Source organism: Lissotriton vulgaris, chromosome 7 (assembly GCF_964263255.1).
Source record: "Lissotriton vulgaris chromosome 7, aLisVul1.2, whole genome shotgun sequence".
NCBI lineage: Eukaryota > Metazoa > Chordata > Amphibia > Caudata > Salamandridae > Lissotriton > Lissotriton vulgaris.
In genome coordinates this window covers 1738203270-1738221725 of record NC_141695.1, presented here as the reverse complement: position 1 = coordinate 1738221725, position 18456 = coordinate 1738203270, and the positions used below count along the sequence as shown (strand labels likewise).

At 43.9% G+C, this 18456-nt stretch overlaps 1 protein-coding gene across 4 annotated transcripts in view; it reads right to left on the bottom strand.

Moving 5' to 3' along the window:
* Nucleotides 1–18456, bottom strand: part of LOC147706526 (alpha-2-macroglobulin-like protein 1) — a 360239-nt gene that overhangs the window by 23475 nt on the left and 318308 nt on the right. For all 4 annotated transcript variants that reach the window (XM_086932994.1, XM_086932995.1, XM_086932992.1 and 1 more), the window contains 3 exons: nucleotides 9895–9969; nucleotides 6957–7119; nucleotides 415–632 (listed from right to left, as the gene is read on the bottom strand). In XM_086932994.1, the coding sequence (XP_086789120.1) occupies nucleotides 415–632; nucleotides 6957–7119; nucleotides 9895–9969 (456 nt within the window). The remainder of the gene's footprint in view (nucleotides 1–414; nucleotides 633–6956; nucleotides 7120–9894; nucleotides 9970–18456) is intronic.

Below are 18456 nucleotides of genomic sequence, written 5' to 3'. Positions count from 1 at the left end.
AAAACCATTGCCATCCCATCCTTCAATGCCTTAAAGTGTCATATAGCCAAGACAAACCACTCTTTGCCCGTGAATGATCAGAAGTGTTCAAATAATCCTGCGAGATCACTGTCAGGGTTTAATGGCATGACATTGGTCACAGATCATGTTATGCATTAGTGAGAACATTCATGTTTCGATGGAAGGGAAATTAAACCTTCACCTCTGTGATTGGGAGACCTTTTGAAGAACCAGAGAATTAAAAAGGCAACGTGGGAGCAGAGCATGATATTTAGAGGAAGATGTCTTTGTCCCATTAACAGACCTGCCCTCTATGAAATGTGGTTCAACAACACAAAAGACATCTTATAGATGTGATATTTGGACATTGTTATTTAACGGGGCACTTCTGTTGTCACTGTTTGTGCCTTTTACCTGGGTTGAAGAGAAGCCCCCGTATGGGTTCTGCTGCTTGGAGAGCCAGCTCATGATCTGTGACGCTGTGCCAAGGTCTTCTGTGGACACATGGGATTGGGACATGTACGCCAAGAGCACGTAGGATGTCATCTCCACCTCCGCAGAGGGTGCTTGATACCAATAGGGCACATCTTCTTGCTTGGGTTTGTCTTTGCGCTCCCAGTGGATCTGTCCCTCTGTAAAAATACAAGTTAGAATGCAGGGATTAGGGAGCCCTAACAGTGAACACTACGCACATCATTGACGAAAATTACCATCAAAGAGAGAAGGTGAAGTTTAATTAATTATCAAAGTTGTCACCAAATATGTAGGTTTTTACTTTTTTACATTTTTAATCAACTGAAGAAGTTTCTTTTGATTGGATGCAGTGATTCCAAGGACATCTGTTGGGGAAGATGTGATGTTCTGAGTGTTCCAATCTAGAACTTCTAACCTCTTAGGCACCTCTGTGCCTCCTTATATTGAACACTGAACTGGCATTGTTCACAATCAGCTTGAGAGGCTGAGGGGGAAGAGGGAGGGCTCTTCCTAAATGGCACCATTCTTCATATGGTCCAGTCTTTCATCCTTTGGATATTTGGGTTACATGTACAACAATGCCCCAGACTGAAAAAAATATACTTGGCTCTAAATAATAAACTTGAATCATACTTTCCAATATAAAGTGATTGGTCATCAGGCATCACCAGTATTTGTCTATACCAGCAGTGTGGCACAGGGCCGTATTACAGTTCAGCAGATGAGTTACGCTGTCACACTTGCTGTATTACAAGCGCAGTATATCCAACAATACGGAGCATGGGATATCTGTCATGTCTGTGATAGAGTAACCCTTTCACCAAACTCTGCCACTGCCACCCTAAGAGACTGATTTAGATATCCTGCCCACTGAAATATGAATCCCATAACATATAATGGGATTTATATTTCAACGGACAGGATATCAGTCAATGTTGTGACGGAGTAACCTGTCGGCTGAGATCTACATTAGGCCCTTAGTCTCAATGTTTTGCCCACAATCAATTTAGAAGAACAGAATATAATGTAATAAATAACTTGACAATAAAATGAATTAAAACCAATCAGTAGCACAGGAGTCATGAATTTGTAAACCTTTTAATGAAAAATAGCACCTAAAAATCAAAGCGCCAATAGTCACAGGAACTAGGACAAAGTCAAAAGATATGGCCGACCGTGGTGGAACGTGGATTTGGCTACACAAGGTAGATTGGGTCTGATCTTGGCATAGCTTTGGACTTAGAAGAAAATTTTAATGAAAAATTCCTGAGAAGGTAAAATTCAGCAAGGCAAGGTAGCTGCCAGTGTCTGTTGAAGAGTCATTTTTGGGGAGCCATTGGACGAAGGCACATTAAAAATTCCTACATTCAGACCACGTCACTTTTTGTATGCTGAATATCTCCAGTGGGACAAAGCTGTATACTGTAGCCGATGAGAGTTCCATGAGGTACGATACCCTTCCTGAGAGTAGAAGCTGAACAGAATTTGCTGCTGAACTACTGAGCAGTCAGGTGGACCAACCATGCCACTTTGGTGGATCAGCAAGCAGATCTCCTGTCGGTTCTCAGGCCACTTTTTGTGGAAGATTTTCCATGTCAAAAGGTACATTTTTTGGCTGCTTGGGCATCTTTCCCACCAATTCCTGGGGTCTTGGACTGGATGGATACCACTTGGAGGGCAGGACTCATTTCAGGCAAATTCCAGGTGTGGGTTCAAGATTGTTGGAGCTTGTTGAGTCACTGTAGCTCAGAACAGGAAGCAAGCCAACTACCCCTTGGAATCACTCTGGTATTCCTGTGATCAAGCAGCAAGGTAGGTTACATGTAACAGGGCAGTCCTCCGAGGGTACAAGGTAGGCTTCAAGCAGTCACGCAGTCCTCAGCTAGAAGCAGGGCTGTCCTCTGAACTACAAAGCAAGCCTTCTGGTGGGTGGGGATCCTCCACAGGTCCTGGAGTGAACTGAAGAGTTAGTCTGAGCATCTAATATTTATACGTGTTGCCAGCCTTTGAAGTGGGAGAAACTTCTAGGCCTTTCTAAATCTGATTCCCCCCCCCCCTTCCCCTGCCCAGGCTCCAAGAGGTCAGGGTGGCAAAAGGCTGGTGTCCGCTTTAAAATGTAATTAGGGCAGAGGACAGCTCCACTCCTCCCATCCTGCAGGATGTCCCATTCTGACGTCTAGTCCCCCTCTGCCTCAGTGTTTGGGAGAAATACACAATTGTCAACTGCCTATTCACAAAAGGTTGCAGGCACCAAATGGTTAGGAGAAGAAAATGCCAACCTTCTAAAAGTGGTGTTTTCAGAATTGTGACTTAAACGATCTTTACTGTTAAAGATGATTTTAAAATATACTTCTTTTGAGACCAACTAGGATATTTCTACCTGTTCCCAGTGCAAAGTTGGCACTTACTTAATGTAATAAGGTAACCAAATGATATCCTATGGGAGGGGTATGCCTCATAGGAGTGAAAAACAGATTTAGGAGTTTCTCTACCAGGACACATGAAAACTCAAAGGTACATGTGCACGTTTTTAAATACACTGCCCCCTGCTCTCTGGGCTGTTTTGGGTATACCTTATGGGTGACATATGTTTTAAAAATAAATATTTGGGGCTGGCAAGAGGTTTATCTTGCCAGGTCAAAATTACATTTTTAAACAGCACACACAGGGTTCAATGGCAGGCCTGAGTCATGTTTAAAGGTCCTTGTGCCATCTACCCCTGCGTTAGTTCACCTGTCCAGATTCACCTGCCAGATTGCCCACAGTCCACCACCCTCGGCTGCCTTTGGTTTGTGCCTCCTCTGCTCGTTTTCTGCTAATTATTGTGCCTCTTCACTGCTCGCTCCTGCCCCCCATTAGTCTGCCAATTTCTGCTTGTTTGACCTTTATCTTGCCTCTTTCTGCTAGTTTCTGACCTTTATTTTGCCTCTTTATGAGCATTTCCTACCTCTTCCTGCCATTTCCCCTCTCCCCACCTTGGGCCCCACCATCCTCCTAGGACCTACTTACTGGAGGCCGTAGCATGAACCCATTGAGCAGGTCCCCGCGCAATCTCTTCCTGCGACAATTTTCCTGTACAGCATGCCCACAGTCCGCTACCCTCTGCTGCCTTCAGCTTGTGCTCCTCTGCTTGCTTTTTCCTGCTAATTTCTCTGCCTCACTTCTGCTCATTTATTGCTTGTTTTTTTACCTCTTCTCTGCCCAATCCTGCACTCTATTTTTCGTCCATCAAGAACTTTAAGTCTCCAAGCATTGGAGAATGGCTGATGGCAGGTTGTCGATTTAGTGCTGGAGAAACCAGTTTCCTCTTTGCAACCAAGATGGGGTCCATAAAAGCTTTGGTCAAGGGAAGCAAGTGTGCCACAGGATTTCCATGAGAAGGCTATCTTTGTTCTCCTCCACAGATACAGGCAATTGTAGAACTTCCACAGTTTTGTGCAAAATGGCCATTAAAGGGGCCACCTACTCAGTGAGAGGCCCTGAGAGGCACTTCAGATCGACATTTAGGGACGTTTGTAAGCCTCTGGCACTCTGCAGAGGTAAATAATCACGCGTATCCATACATTATTAGAGACAAGATCAGAATCAGAGCCAGAGAGTTCCTCAAGATACTCAAAGTACTTATCATGGGGCAATAGGCATGGACGGATTTCCCTCCTCAAGCAGTTGATGCCCTTTGTGTCTAAATCTGATCAAAAGGCAATAGTCTTTGGAAACTTCATCGATTTCAGTAAAAAATTCATGCCCAGTGCAGGATGCAGCAAGGATAGGCCTAGAAATTATGCTGATGTCGGAGCAATCGCCCAAACTTTTGGCATCTGAAGAACCAGGGCCAGAACCGGAACCTTATTTAACGGAGGCAGGGAGGGTTGATGGCTGCCGGAGATGGAGCTACCACCAGAAGCTTGGTTCGACTTCCTGAAGACTCCATAGGATTGGAAGGCACACCATAGAGTCAGAACAGGGCAGAATATTGCCACAGTAGCATGTGTGACAGATGTGACCTAAGCTGATCAGCACTGAAACTTCAGAAAAGGGGCTACAAGGCTGGAGTGAAGTCTGGCACCAAATACACTACTACCAATGCAGGCTTTGAGGACTATGTTAAGGCTTGGGTCTGGGAACCCTGCATCTTAACGGAAAACCTCCCCTTCGAACTGGAACAATGTCTAAAAGTGAAACAATCCCTGTTGTGGTGCTTCTTGAGAGATGACTTGTCTTTGTTCTTGGAAGCAGGCCACTTTGAAAACTTAGCTGTCATAAGCAAGCTAGAGAGAGATTTTGAGCAAAACCTGTAGTAGAGTCGGGTTGGGTGTTTTTTGAAGGCCTGCACCATGAAGAGTTTCACCCAGTACTACTTAATGACTTTGCCGGTCATGCGGCCTACTTTTCACATGAACCAGCTATGTGTTTTTGGATGCAAGTACCAGAGAAAGATGTCATGAGGGTCAAACATCAACATCTGATTGTGGAAAGAAGGAGTTGTACCATATAAACCCTGAAATCTTTTTGCATGAAAACATTTGAGGAGTGCAACTCCGGATCCACATCGAAGGTGGTGGAAAAAAAGTAAATGACTTCAGCACACTGGAGTGGTGCAATATACAGCTCTGTGATATCATGTCCTGAGAGGATCTCACAGTAAAGTCGGAGCGATGCTGCTACCTGCCTGCTTGTGAGAGCTACTTCAATGTTTCCAGGTACAGTCTGATTCCTGGGGGATTCAGGAGATGAGAAACCTGCAGGTAGACCTATCTATCATAACTCACATGAAGAGCTTTTAACTTTTACATCTGATGCTGAAAAAGCATTACATCTGATACAATAGATGTATCCCTGGTTAGGTCTAAAAGGATGTGATCATGCTGGCCAATTTACCCGTAGTGTAGAGTCATGGTGTATGGATTCACAAGCCCTGACTGCATAAAACCAGCCACAACCAACTCATTGTACAAAACACATATTGCTTCTGTTATATACAAGAACATCTTGTGCAATTGCAGGGTTTCCTTTATATTCCTTTTCTGGTATGCTAGATTCCATTATATCATTATTTTAATGTAGTTCTTTAATCTACCTTTTACATTCTTGGATGTCAGACCAACACCCTTCTTTCTGTATCTTGTCTTTTCTTGTATGTCTTAGTACATTCAGTGTTATTCGTAACCTGTTGGGTTCCCCTGCTTGTTAAGAATATTGTAAGATCCTTATTTATTTTTCTGCTATTGTTATAAGTTACTTAATAAATATTTGTCACAAAAGATCAATAGGGCAAATTTCTCATGGTATATCAAAACCCCTGTTGCTTTACGCAGCTGTTTGAAAGTATAGTTATTATTCAATAAGGACTGAACTCTCTTGATCATTACTAGTTCCCATTAGGGTCAGCACTCCATAGAACACAGTAGTTCCAGTAGGAGTTTATAATGAGTGCATACATTTCATAGTAAATCCCAGTACACATTTTGCTAGCAAAAACCACCTGGAATTAGTGCAGGAAATATTGCAGGACTGTCAGTCAGTCAAATCACTTTATTTGATACTTAAAAATTTTTCATCATAAAAGCACAAAGATGCACAGTGTGAAATTAAGAGGATACAGCTTTCACAATAAGAAATAGTAAAAGTAATTTGATGACAGACCTTATATTTAAAAACCGGACTAAAATATATATTTCCTAATTCATGAAACAGAGTGGTCCCGCCGCCTAGTCTTCCATGAGAGAAGTAGATATGAGGCCACAGTATAACATACTAGTTCATTAGGAAATGATTGTAAAAAATACAAAGCTGGACGGCGTTGAGTAAAATGGTATTTACTGCAGTACTGAAGAGTTTTGAAGCACAGAAAGGACTTGGGGAGAGGAGAACCTGCGTTTTTTCTGGTTTATTCCCTATTCGGACGTACAAAGCTCAGATTGGAGAGTTAATACCACACCCAGTAAACGCTGTCCTCTAATGGATCGGTATTTAGTGTGTGCAATAAATACCATGACCGAGCCACTTGAAATGAGTCCCTGAATGAGACCATGTTTGACATGGCTAGCCCTTTCAGCTGTTTGGCTGGATCCATTATCAGCAATGGAAAGACAGAAGTGTTCATTTTAATTTCAGTTATAATATGCAATGTTTTTCATTCAAAAAATATGCTACAAAGGCAAATGTAAAACAGATTAATCAAGCATTTTTTTTGGGGGGGGGACCTTATTGAAAGTGTTAATTGAAGAACAAAATAGCGTTTTCCCCATTTAGGCAAAAATCTTTGTCATCTCTAGGACAGGGAAGTGTTATTTCTCTTTTCAGAATTGAGTGTCCAATTTTTAATACATCATTTCAAGCAAAATGAAAAGTCAAATAATAAGAATTTATTGCACAAGTTAAATATATATTTAGGACGCATCGCTCATAAAACCTGCTGTTCTGCTACCTTAAAATGGTTGCGATCTTAATAACTTTTGTGGGAATATACTTCTCCTTCTTACCTGATTTGACGGCTTGCTCATTCAGCTCTGCTATCACTTTATCACGCGCCTCCTTGTAGTCAGCGAGGGTGAAGGTGTAGGCCATCAGAGCTAGTGTGTAGGTATTGGTAACAGTGGACAAAGACTCTTTCAGGTAGGCCAGAGCATTCTTCACAGTGCTGTCCTGCAGGGAAGTAATTGAAGTGGAGGTTGGTCACTTGGACCTAGTGATGCCATCATAGGCTTCCAAATATTTCACCCCAAAACACATCGCCAGCCAGATTATGAATGGGAGATTGCAGAATATGAGTGTCTAGTCTCCTTACCCATTCAGTCTAGGGTCCCACTATATGGAGACTATCTTTGAGGGGGCTGGATTGCGTGTTATATTTCCAGTTACACTCAAATTGTAACCTCTTGATTGACTCAAAAAGATGAAGGGTGGAAGTTCCCTCTCCATCTCCCAACCATTCTTGGCCGCTCTTCACCATGACCACCTCTAGAAGTTAGACGATGCTCAATTACTGAGCTACCCATTTATCTCTTTTCAATAAGTGTGGATCGGTTTAGAGCAGTGTTTCCCAAACTGTGGTCCGCGGACCCCCAGGGGTCCGTGAGACATTCCCAGGGGGTCCGCAGGACTCGAGTGCCTATCGTCGTAGTGAAAAATGAAACGCCCATGTGTCTTCACAGCACACAAGTGCTGTGAATGTTGGCGCAGGGGCGGCGAGACCACAACAATACAATTGGGAGGCGGGGGCAGCGAATTGGCAGTCGGCAGTCAGGGGGTGGGGCCTCAGGGGCACAGCGGCTGGGGAAACAAGTGGAACAGAAGGCAAAAGGGGCATAAAAACAAGGAAAAACGAGTGGAACCGAGGGCAGAAAGGCACAAAAAACAAGGGAAAAACAAGTGGAACAGAGGGCAGAAAGGCACAAAAAACGAGTGGAACAGAGGCAAAATACAAAATACAGAAATATAGGGGCAGCTAAGAACAGAAGGGAAAACTGGGCAAAGACACGGGGGCAGTGAGGGGTACAGAAGGAAAGACCGGGCAGAGAGAGCACGGGGACAATGAGGGGAGCAGAGGGAAGAAAAAGGGGCACGGACCACGTAGAGGCAGCGGGGGAAGACAGACAACAGCAGTCACAGACACAACAATGAAAATACAGGCAATACAATAAAAGCAATAAAGCGTTGAAAGGCACATGTGTATAGGATACCGTTACTTGGCAGGCAGGTAAAAATAGATGCAGCAGGATTTTTGTGCTTTTGTCTGACTGCTCACTTTCCACAAGACCTTGGGTGAATTATGTGTGCTGTAAAGCTTTCATATTCAGACATATCGAGCTCTTATTCGGTGTAGCCTTTGCAGTTTTTTGTTGGCAAGGGACGGGGCAGTGGGCATCCTAACAGGAGAGGGTCATGCCAGGTGCCACGCAAGGCCTCTCTGAAATATGCCTTAACTGCACTGCTCACCCCTTGGTGGTAAAATGTTGTTCTGCTGTCTGTGACTAAAGATTATGTCTAATAGGGGTTTATGGTAATTGGCATAGCATTGTTCCATGATCTCGCTGAAACAATATGCCTCCTGTGCAGATACCTTCCTGCCATCTCTTGCACTTCCTTGATGAACTCCTAATGTAGACCTTGAATTTGCTCTGTACACTGGATTCATCGCTTTGTGCAATATCTTGTTAGAATTTTCACAATATTCGTTGCTCCTTGAGGCATGTCTTTATTATAAAATGCTTCATAATTTTATAATATTTTAGACCTTCTTAAACTGTGAATAGTTAAAAATGCTAATAATTCACAATCTTTCAACCTGTTGCTGTAAGGAAGGGTCACCACTCCAAGGCTCTGGAATGAGAATGTAGAGGTGCTGCTATGGCTGAGAGCAGGAGACTTGTATGCATACAGCAGTGTATTATTTAGTGGTACGTGTCCATGCCAATAGACCCAATTCAGGCTGTCTCCCTCTTGAAATTGCCTCTGCTTCAAAAGGCTTTTTAAAAAGAAATTTAAATTGTACAAATTGCTTGGGGTCCCCGGCTTCCAGTAGTGATTCAGTGGGGGTCCTCTGGAGTCAAAAGTTTGGGAACCACTGGTTTAGAGGAAAATATCATATCCCGAATATTGACCAATATCATGAAGGTATATTTACGGTTAAATATATATATATGATTCCAAACGCTACATATATGTAAACATGAAGATAAGCATACTTTCAAGATAAATAGGTGTGAAGGTAAGAATGTAAATAAAACCATACTTACTTTTATATATTTACCTTATATTGTGTTAGTCTATATTCTGGATACAATATACTGGCTGGAAGATATTTAAAATTCGGTATTGTGATAGAACCATGCAAATACATAAGTTGCAGTTACTGTCAGGAAAAGCTTTAGTATAATAAAATGCCTCCACATGATTAATACAATAACCGCAACAAGTGCCTATTGGCACAAAGGAAATATTAACAGCTTTACATCTACACAACTCAATATGACCTATAATTCAAAAAGCAGCAAAAAATATTTTGGATTTTGAACCATTTTGTTTTTCAAACATTAGCATGTTTGTTTCTCAGTATACTTTACTGGTTTGTTGAATATGCACTATGTGCTAAGAAAATCCGGTCCATTACTTGCATGGTGACCTTCAGTATGGCCATAGTAGACCCTATGAATTAAGCAGTGTGCTGAGCTGCACTTCAGTGCGCTATATCCAGGGTACTGGCCATCTACAAGTATCTCCTGAACTATACCTGGATGAACTCTCCTTTTAGACACTTAAACCCATCTCATCCTGATGGAAAGTTGAAGATTGGCCATAACATTACTAAACCGCGAGGTTCCAATCCCCTGATCAATGTTTCAAAGGCTCTCTTCCATCCTCCTCCTCCCCAAACCAAGGTGTGTCCTAAACCATGGTAAAGACTTGAACAGGACTCACCGTATCGTTCATCCCCAGTTCGAGCATGGCTGCTGTGATGTAGGCCGAAAGAGAGAGGTTATCTGCAACGCCACCCTGTGAGAGACAGAGCACAGTTGTCACATATATAAACACACCTTTTCAGAGTTCTCTCCCACCCCTCCCTTGTCTCAGCAGTAACAATCAACATATTGTGCAGCTCTTGCTTGCATGTTAAATATCTCTAATTCAATTACTGTTGCAAAAGGCTTCTCTTCAAAACTTCTTGGTGCAATACATATAATCTCACCAATCTGTTGAAAATGTGGAATTTTTTGTTCATTCTGGCAAGCAAACTTTTCAGGTAGATGAGTCAAAGTATCTACTTTTTTTTGTAATTTATTTCATGTAAGAGCAAGCAAAGTTTGCCATTTGGCCAAACTAGAGTGGCTCATAGTGACATCCAAGGATTTACAGTGACAGATCTGCACTAAAATCACACAATTTCTATCAGCCATCTTAATAAATGCATGCAATAATGAGAGTCAGTATAGGAAACTGGCTCTTTATATAGTACCAGCAGCCCGCCCCAGCATTCCCTGGGGCAGAAGGGGGCTGCAATTTTAGCCCGGGGCAGAAGGTGGCTGGGGCAGCATGTTGTCGAGCGGTGCACCCGCCCCGACTCCCTCCCGCCCCCCGCTGCGACTCCCTCCCGCCCCCCCCCGCCTCCCGCCCCGACTCCCTCCCGCCCCGACTATTTCCTTTCCTTACCTGACCCGCGGCTCCTCCTCTTCATGTGGCCGCCACTCCTCACTGCACCACTGCACCGCCGCCCCGCCGCTCCTCCATGACACCGCCGCTCCTCACTGCACTGCCGCTCCTCCTTCTTCATCATGACGCACGTCGCGTCGCAGCCAGCGCTAGGTCCAGGCTGGCGCTACTTTCAGGGGACTACTTTGTTTTGAAAATTAATTTTTTTAATTTGCTTTTTTTTTAAATTTATATAGCCTATGTCCATCTACACACCCTGACATTTTCATCGATGTATCGGGTGTGTAGATTGGCGCTGTGGTTCCCGAGATTACCTTGCCAAAAGGTGCAAGTTCTCTCTTTATAATAGTAGTATAGATAGAATAAACATCTTGAAGGTTGGATTCGTTTTTTTCCCGCTGCCTCTGCTGATTGATGGATGACTTGTCATTTGTTTTTCATCTGCGAGGTACAAATATGCAAAACTTGTTACTTTCAGAATTTTTTGTATTTGACCCTTATTTTTTTGTTAAGGTAGTTCCAGTGGGTCCTTGTTGCTATAATCATTGTTTGGCCTCCAGAATTGTAAGAATTGGGTTCACTCGCCACATTGCATTCAAGACGGCAATAATTTAGGCCTCCCACTTTAACATGACACCAACCACCCCTGCTTCTAAATTCCATGACTGCTTTTTGTTTTTCCTCCATGCTGACATCTTTCTACTTATTTTTATGTCTTTCGACTCTATTTCGTGGCGTTTAGAATTACGTCTGCACACAATCCCTTTTTGATTCACCTAACAAATAAATATGAATGACGGTCAACGATAACAGAAACTCAATGATCATGTTCCTCGGTTCTGGCAACTTCTGTAATCGGACTCCTAACCCCATTCCATTCACCACGCCCCACAGTCGGCAGTCATTAAGTACATTGAAAGATAACGTACGGGTGACCGATAAGATGGTTCATTCAGGCTGGCTTTCACAGACACGTTTTGGCATGTTGCTGTTAAAGGCCACAAGGTGGCAGCCCATCCCTAGTTCTGGATGGGGAAAGCTTGTGAACAATGATATAACTGCTGCCCGATTTTCAGAATAAATGAGATCCTAATATAATTTCTGGCCAATTTTAAGAACAAACAATGTCCTCTTAGTATCGCCGCTCCTCCATGACGCCGCCGCTCCTCACTGCACTGCCGCTCCTCCTTCTTCGTCATGACGCACGCCGCGTTGCGTCCAGCGCTAGGTCCAGGCTGGCGCTACTTTCAGGGGACTACTTTGTTTTGAAAATTAATTTTTTTAATTTGCTTTTTTTTAAAAATTTATATAGCCTATGTCCATCTACACACCCTGACATTTTCATCGATGTATCGGGTGTGTAGATTGGCGCTGTGGTTCCCGAGATTACCTTGCCAAAAGGTGCAAGTTCTCTCTTTATAATAGTAGTATAGATTATCAGATTCAGAGGAGAATATCCTGTTTTTGCCAGGTTCTTGCAAACTCATGTTTCGGAGACCCTCATTCACATTAAACTCAGGGTGCGGTATATGTTGATTATCCGCTCTGTTGGTTAGGTGAATAGCATCATCATTGGGTCTTTTATCACTTGACTGCTCAGTTCTCAAAGTGATCTTTGTTCCGCCACCTGGAGGGAACCCATCTGGTTTTGAGACAGTTGTGGTTAGAGAGTGAAGATTAAAATTACCTCCATTCCTTAGTTTGGTCTTTCATTTACTAAGGAAGGGGCAAGATTAAAATGGGTGGGTGGTGCTGTGGCAGAAGTGTTAATGTTCCACCGCCCCTTGTGTTCGGTTAGGGTTGGCCAGCATCTTTCGGCCCTAGGTTGCCCTAACAGGTCTGTGGGCCTTCTTCAGGACCAAAGTCATATGTTATATCAAAATCAGATATATGGAGTAAAGATTCCTGGGGTTCCCTATGAGTGGACAAGGGCTTGCTCTAGAAATCCCAAGGTACTCTTACAGGGGATAGTATAGTTGAGCAGCCTTAGACGTATCAGAGATGAGTGCAAGATATCTGCAAATACACAAAATAGTCAACAAGTGATACGTATGACTCAATAAGGAGATCCAGACTAAATTATCAAAATAACGGGTATCTTTATATATGTTTGGGCACCAGAATCAGTTTTTTCAGGTAAGTATGTTTTTAACAAGAAATACTTTTGAGTTTAAAAAGTCAACACTGCAATTTTTTGAAGCTGCAATGTTATCCTATGGGAGGAAAAGCAAGTGCGGTATTCAGGCACAGTAAGCAAATTATGGAACCAATCTCCAGGAGTTAAGGCGAGTATGGGCAAAGGTCCAAGGCAGCACCAAGGGGGACCAGTCTGGCTGAACCAACAAGGAGACTCAGGTCAAACAAGGCTGGGGGACATAGGGACGCCTTTGGTCATTTTCTCCTCAGGCCAAAGAAGCTGGGTGCAGAGGTGTTTGGCGGTGTCAGATTTTCATCACCGGCAGTGGTCGCAGTAGGGGGTCAGGCACATAGAGGCTTCAGGTGACATCAGACAGCCCACAGTGGTCAAGCCCAAGGTGGGCTTATCTCTGGATGGTCAAGAGACCACACTGACACTGTTGGCCCACTTCAGCTCAGCCTCTGGAGCAGTGTGCAGTGCTACTTTGAGGCATCTGGTTACTACCTCCATCAGCAGTTGGGAGTCCTCACAGTTCTCTTGGGGTGATGGGGAAGCAGATACGCTGCTCCACCGTAGCTCCTGAGACTTGGCAGAAGTGCTGGCAGTCCTCCCAGGCTTTTGGAGGCAAAGCAGCTTGCAGGTTGAGCCAACTTTGGCGCAATCGGCACGAACAGCAGACAAGAAGGCAGGGTTGGCGCCAAGTCAGCTTCTTCTTCTACAGTTCTTGCTTTTCACTACTTTTTGGTCTTCATTCTTCTTTTGACCATCAGAATCTGATTTTCTGGTGCTAGGTGCTCCGCTAAATACTGAATTTAGGGGCATTATGGGAGTGTTGGGTAGTAGCCAATGGTCTACTGACCCTTGGGGTCAATACGCCCCCTATATGATCCCTTCCTGTGGAAATTGGGCATAACTCTCTCCCAGACTGCTAAGTTTGCCATCACAAAGATGGCTACTTCTGAAAAGTCATGCCCACCTCGGATTAGACACCTTAGGGGTGGTACTAGCCTGGGGGTGGCATGCATACCTGACTGGCTCATTTTCCCATCTGTCCAGGTGCCAAAGGGGCTCTGGACAAAGGGGGTCAGTTTCCTCTCCTGTGAGGGAAGCCAGATTCATATTTCGAAGGCAACAGCTCTTTGAAGCTTGCCGGCCTAGGAAGTCTAATCAGCAGGTCATCCTTTGGGAGGGGATGTGACACTCTTCCCGGGCAGGCTTTGTTCCTGACCTCCTGAAAGCAAAAGGCTCTCATCCTAGGTGGTCAGACACTCATCTTGAGTTTGAGTTTAAAACATTTATAGAGCGCACGTTCACCTGGCGGTTTCATGGCGCTGAGGTGTACAGGAACCCAGAGAACAAGAGATCAGGGGGAAAGCAGAGCAAAACAATTACAGTGGAAAGACTTGTGCAAAGAGACAAGTTTTTAACGCCTTTTGGAAATGTGAATATTGAGTAGAACATCTGAGGTCAGCGGGGAGAGAGTTCCAGAAAACGGGGGCAAGTGTGGAAAATTTCGTGCCCCCCCAATTTTTGCCCCTAAAGCGGGGGGCTGCCAACAGATATTGGGAGGATGAGCGCAGCTCCCTGACAGGGGCATAGACTTTGATTTCTGAAGAAATGAAAGCAGGGGCTGCACCAACCCGTACCCGAAAAGTAATGCAGCCCATCTTGAACTGAGCTCGTTCTCGGATAGGGAGCCAGTGCAAGGACTTAAGAAGAGGAGTGACGTGGTGGGACTTGGCCAGATTATAAACCAGGCGAGCGGCCTGGTTTTGAACCAGCTGTAATCGCCGCAAACTGTAAGCGGGCATGCCACAGTATAGTGCATTGCCATAATCGAGGCAAGAGATTACCATCGCCAGGAGTATGAGTTTTAAAGCAGAAAATGAAAAGAAACGGGAAACTTTGCGAATGGTGCGGAGTGAAAGAAAGGAAGAGGACACCACTAGGCTGACCTGGGAGTGCAAAGTAAGTTGGTCGTTCAACTTAATCCTAAGGGTTTTCACAGAAGAGGATGGAGAAGTTGGGGGGGCCCAGGGAGGGGGGCCAAAAGAGAGAGGTCCAGGGACTGGAGCAACCACCTGTCAGAACCAGCTCAGTTTTGTCTGGGTTTAACTTCAGGTGGTTGTAGTTCATCCAGTCCTGGATAAAAATCATAACAGACTGGAACTTAAGCATGGAGTCAGGGGATGGGGACAAATTAAAAAAAGCTGAAGGTCATCCGCATAATTGTAGACGGAGACCTCCATTTGCTGAAGTGCAAAAATAAGAGGAGCGATATACAAATTAAATAAACGTGCACTTATGTTCAGCATACGAATGGAAGGCATGCCAACAACATATTGACATGTGTAAACCGCTTCATGCAAGCATTGCAATGACATAAATTTCAACACATGTAAATATTGCAATTACTTGTATTATAGTTGTTAGCATCAGGTTGCTGTGAATCAGCATAAGCAAGCATTATACTGGCTTGCAACAGGCATATATATCAGTGTTACAGTGGCGCCTGTATATTACTGGAGGTTGGTTGGGAGTTTTTCTTTTTACACCGACGTCACTTCCACTTCCGTTCCTTCCGTTTCTGTCCTTGGAAGGTCTTACCCTGAGCAGTGAATCAACATGGACTAGCGAATGGGGGCTGACAGGCCTCTCTGGTGTTTGCAGCCCATGACGTTTAGAATCTTCTGTGGCGCGGAAGGGCTGGGTTGAGTGTACCGTGGCATCTTCCCAGCAACATTCACCGAGTGTGCATGTCACACACTGTGCCAAAGCTGGTGAAGTCACTTTGCCTCTCATAGATCTGTCTCACCTTGTGCTGGCTGACAAGTCTCCATGGCCATTCAGCCATCCAGGATGCAAGGGCTGTACCTGCCCTTGGAGGAATTGAGTTAGTTGTATTGGAAGAGCCCCCCCTGCCCCATATCTAACCAATTTCAGGATATTTTATATTAAGAGATTTTCTGTAGCTCTGCATGCCACCTTTCCATGACTTTTGAATGCTGCAGATGCAGGAGGAAACTGCACTACCAAGAAACACTCCAGACCGAATAAAGACCACTCTTACACTTTCATTCACTTTCTCAAATACAAGAATTTGGCGACATAGTAACCTCTATGATGGTGGATTAAAAAACAAATCCCACGCATTGGAGGAATAAAGAAGAGGAACAAGGCAACTATGCGTTGTATTGCCTTAATCAGTTGTGGTTGCTCATCTTCATCGTACGTAACAAAAAAGAACCTTACCTAACTCTCTGAAGAACGAAAAGCCAGTTTTTTTGTTGTGTCTGGAACATGGAGTGCAGTAGGAATTTTTGGTCCAGAGTCTTGGGGTTATATGGGTGAAGGACACACACTTTGTTGGCTTGTGAAAGTGGTGGAAAGTTATTAACTGACCATTGGTTTATAGTTTCCTAATTCTTTATTGACTCTTACTACTGATGAAAGTAGGCTTTGTATTACTACACTAAACTCTGCCCTCCGTTCCTTTCTCCCTCCTGAAAAATAACTTTATTCTTCTGTTGTCCAGTCAACTGTTCAATCTAGAAATCCATTGCTGGCAAACAGCTACTTCCTTTTTTAATTTTAAAAAAAAAAAAACTAAATTTTTATCAACATGTAATCTCACATAATTCTTGATTACAGGCTTTCACGTAATGTCTTCCTACAGTTATGCTTTTTCACCAGTTATGCTTTCCGCAGTTATGCTTTTTTGTGCTTGTGTTATTCACATGAGGTATGTTCTTATGTACAATTTTACCACGCGATATGGGCCAATTTCATTCCATGCAAAAGGTGTAATCTCCTACAATTTTCTGGAAAACTGCTGGCAATACATGTTAAAAATAAATCACAATTGTGCCTATCCCGACTTAAAATCATTTTTTTCCATTGAAATAATTGTATGATACATACCCTTCCTAAAGAAGATAAGGCGTTCTTGCATGTTTACATGAATTTACATTTTTCTACAACACTTCATGCTTACAAGGGGGAGCTACCACACCATGATTAGAGCATCTCTTCAGTCCTCATGCACCTCCCCCAACACTTCCTTATAGGTCAATTTCTAATATTCCCTCCACCTCAGAGGTTAATCTATAAAAAATAAGTGCCAGAGCTTTCATCAGAAGGCAGCTTGCCCCAGCCCTTTTCTCCTGTTAGCGCCGCCTAAAACAGAACCAACTACAAACCATGAAAGTGGGGAGAGGGTGCGGCACCATGGCCAGAGCAGTCAACTCCAGAGAACCAGGTTCAAGTCTCAGCTGAACATCTTGTGATTCTTGGCAAATCACTTAATCTCCCCATAAATTAATGTGTCCTTAATTGGGGCTATGCGAAGCGCTGGTGTTGATGATTAAGTGCCGGTACTGAGCATGGGAAACCACCAGCTCAAATTAAGCACTGCTACACACACAAACAAACACTCAGTAACAGCCTCCAAGGAACTCAATGAGTTCTTGGTGGCCTCATCAGGGGTGTGAAACAAATTAATACATTCTAAATTCTGTAGTACAATGTAATGCGATACATGCAGTGGTGTTTGTCAACAATGTAAAAGCATGCACTAGCAGCAATTGGGACTGCAATATGACAATGGCAGGGGTCATCCTTGAAGATTGTTCGTGAATATGTGTAGACACTATAATAACATTTACAGCACAGAAAGGATATCTGAACTTTTCAATGATTAGTGGGAGAAAATTTATAGTACACTGTCTTAATACAGCAACTAATCTCTTGCAACACCCTAAAACACTAAAACGGTGGTTCTTAAGCTGAAGACCAAAGACCACGCAGGGAGTCACAACGGCTACTCAGGAGGCTGAGTAGCCTCCTGAGGAGACTATTTATAATATTAAATAATTAGTTAATAAAGAAATCATAAATGCAAAAGCAAAAATGTTATAATTAAAAAAACACTCCGTAAAATTGAAGGAAATTTAAATATAAACATTAAGTTGGTTTCCTTAGCTTCATTTGTGGGAGCAGTGTAAAACAAGTATCTAGCATGGACAATTGTTGGCCTCAATTAGAGCACTAATATGTTTTGACAATAAGAGAGTATGCATTAGGAGCTATAAAACAAAGTGACATGCTGTAGTCTACCGAACGAGTTACTTACCTTCGGTAACGATGCATCTGGTAGAGACGATTCTAGCAGCAGATTCCTTCATGTAGAATTATCCCCAGGCATGAGACTGGATCCAGAAAATTTTGCCACAGCCTCTCCGTGCGCCGGGGGGGGGGGGAGGACGGCACCACGCGACACCGCCCCTGCGTCATCCACGCATGTGACATCAGCGAGGTCACATAAGTCCCACCCCAGCGCGCCTACGTCAGTTTTCTTCTAAGAACTTTTCCGCGCCACAACACGGAGCCATCAGAAAAGACTGAGAGTATAGGAACAGTGTGCGAAAGAGAAAAAACGATTATGGGGAACACCAGAACGAGCAGTGCCAAACACTGCAGTACCCCAAGCAGGGAAAAAGAATAAGGAACAGAGCATAGCCCTGAACAGCAACCCTGCCAGCACCAAGATAGCCCCCTCCTGGTGGCCCCCCGCCCTGGGCACCGCACCCAAACCGACGGACCATGCACGCAACCTGGGCTTCATCCTGGACTCCTCCCTCTCCATGACCAGGCAAGTCAACGCCGTCTCCTCGTCGTGCTTCAACATCCTACGCATG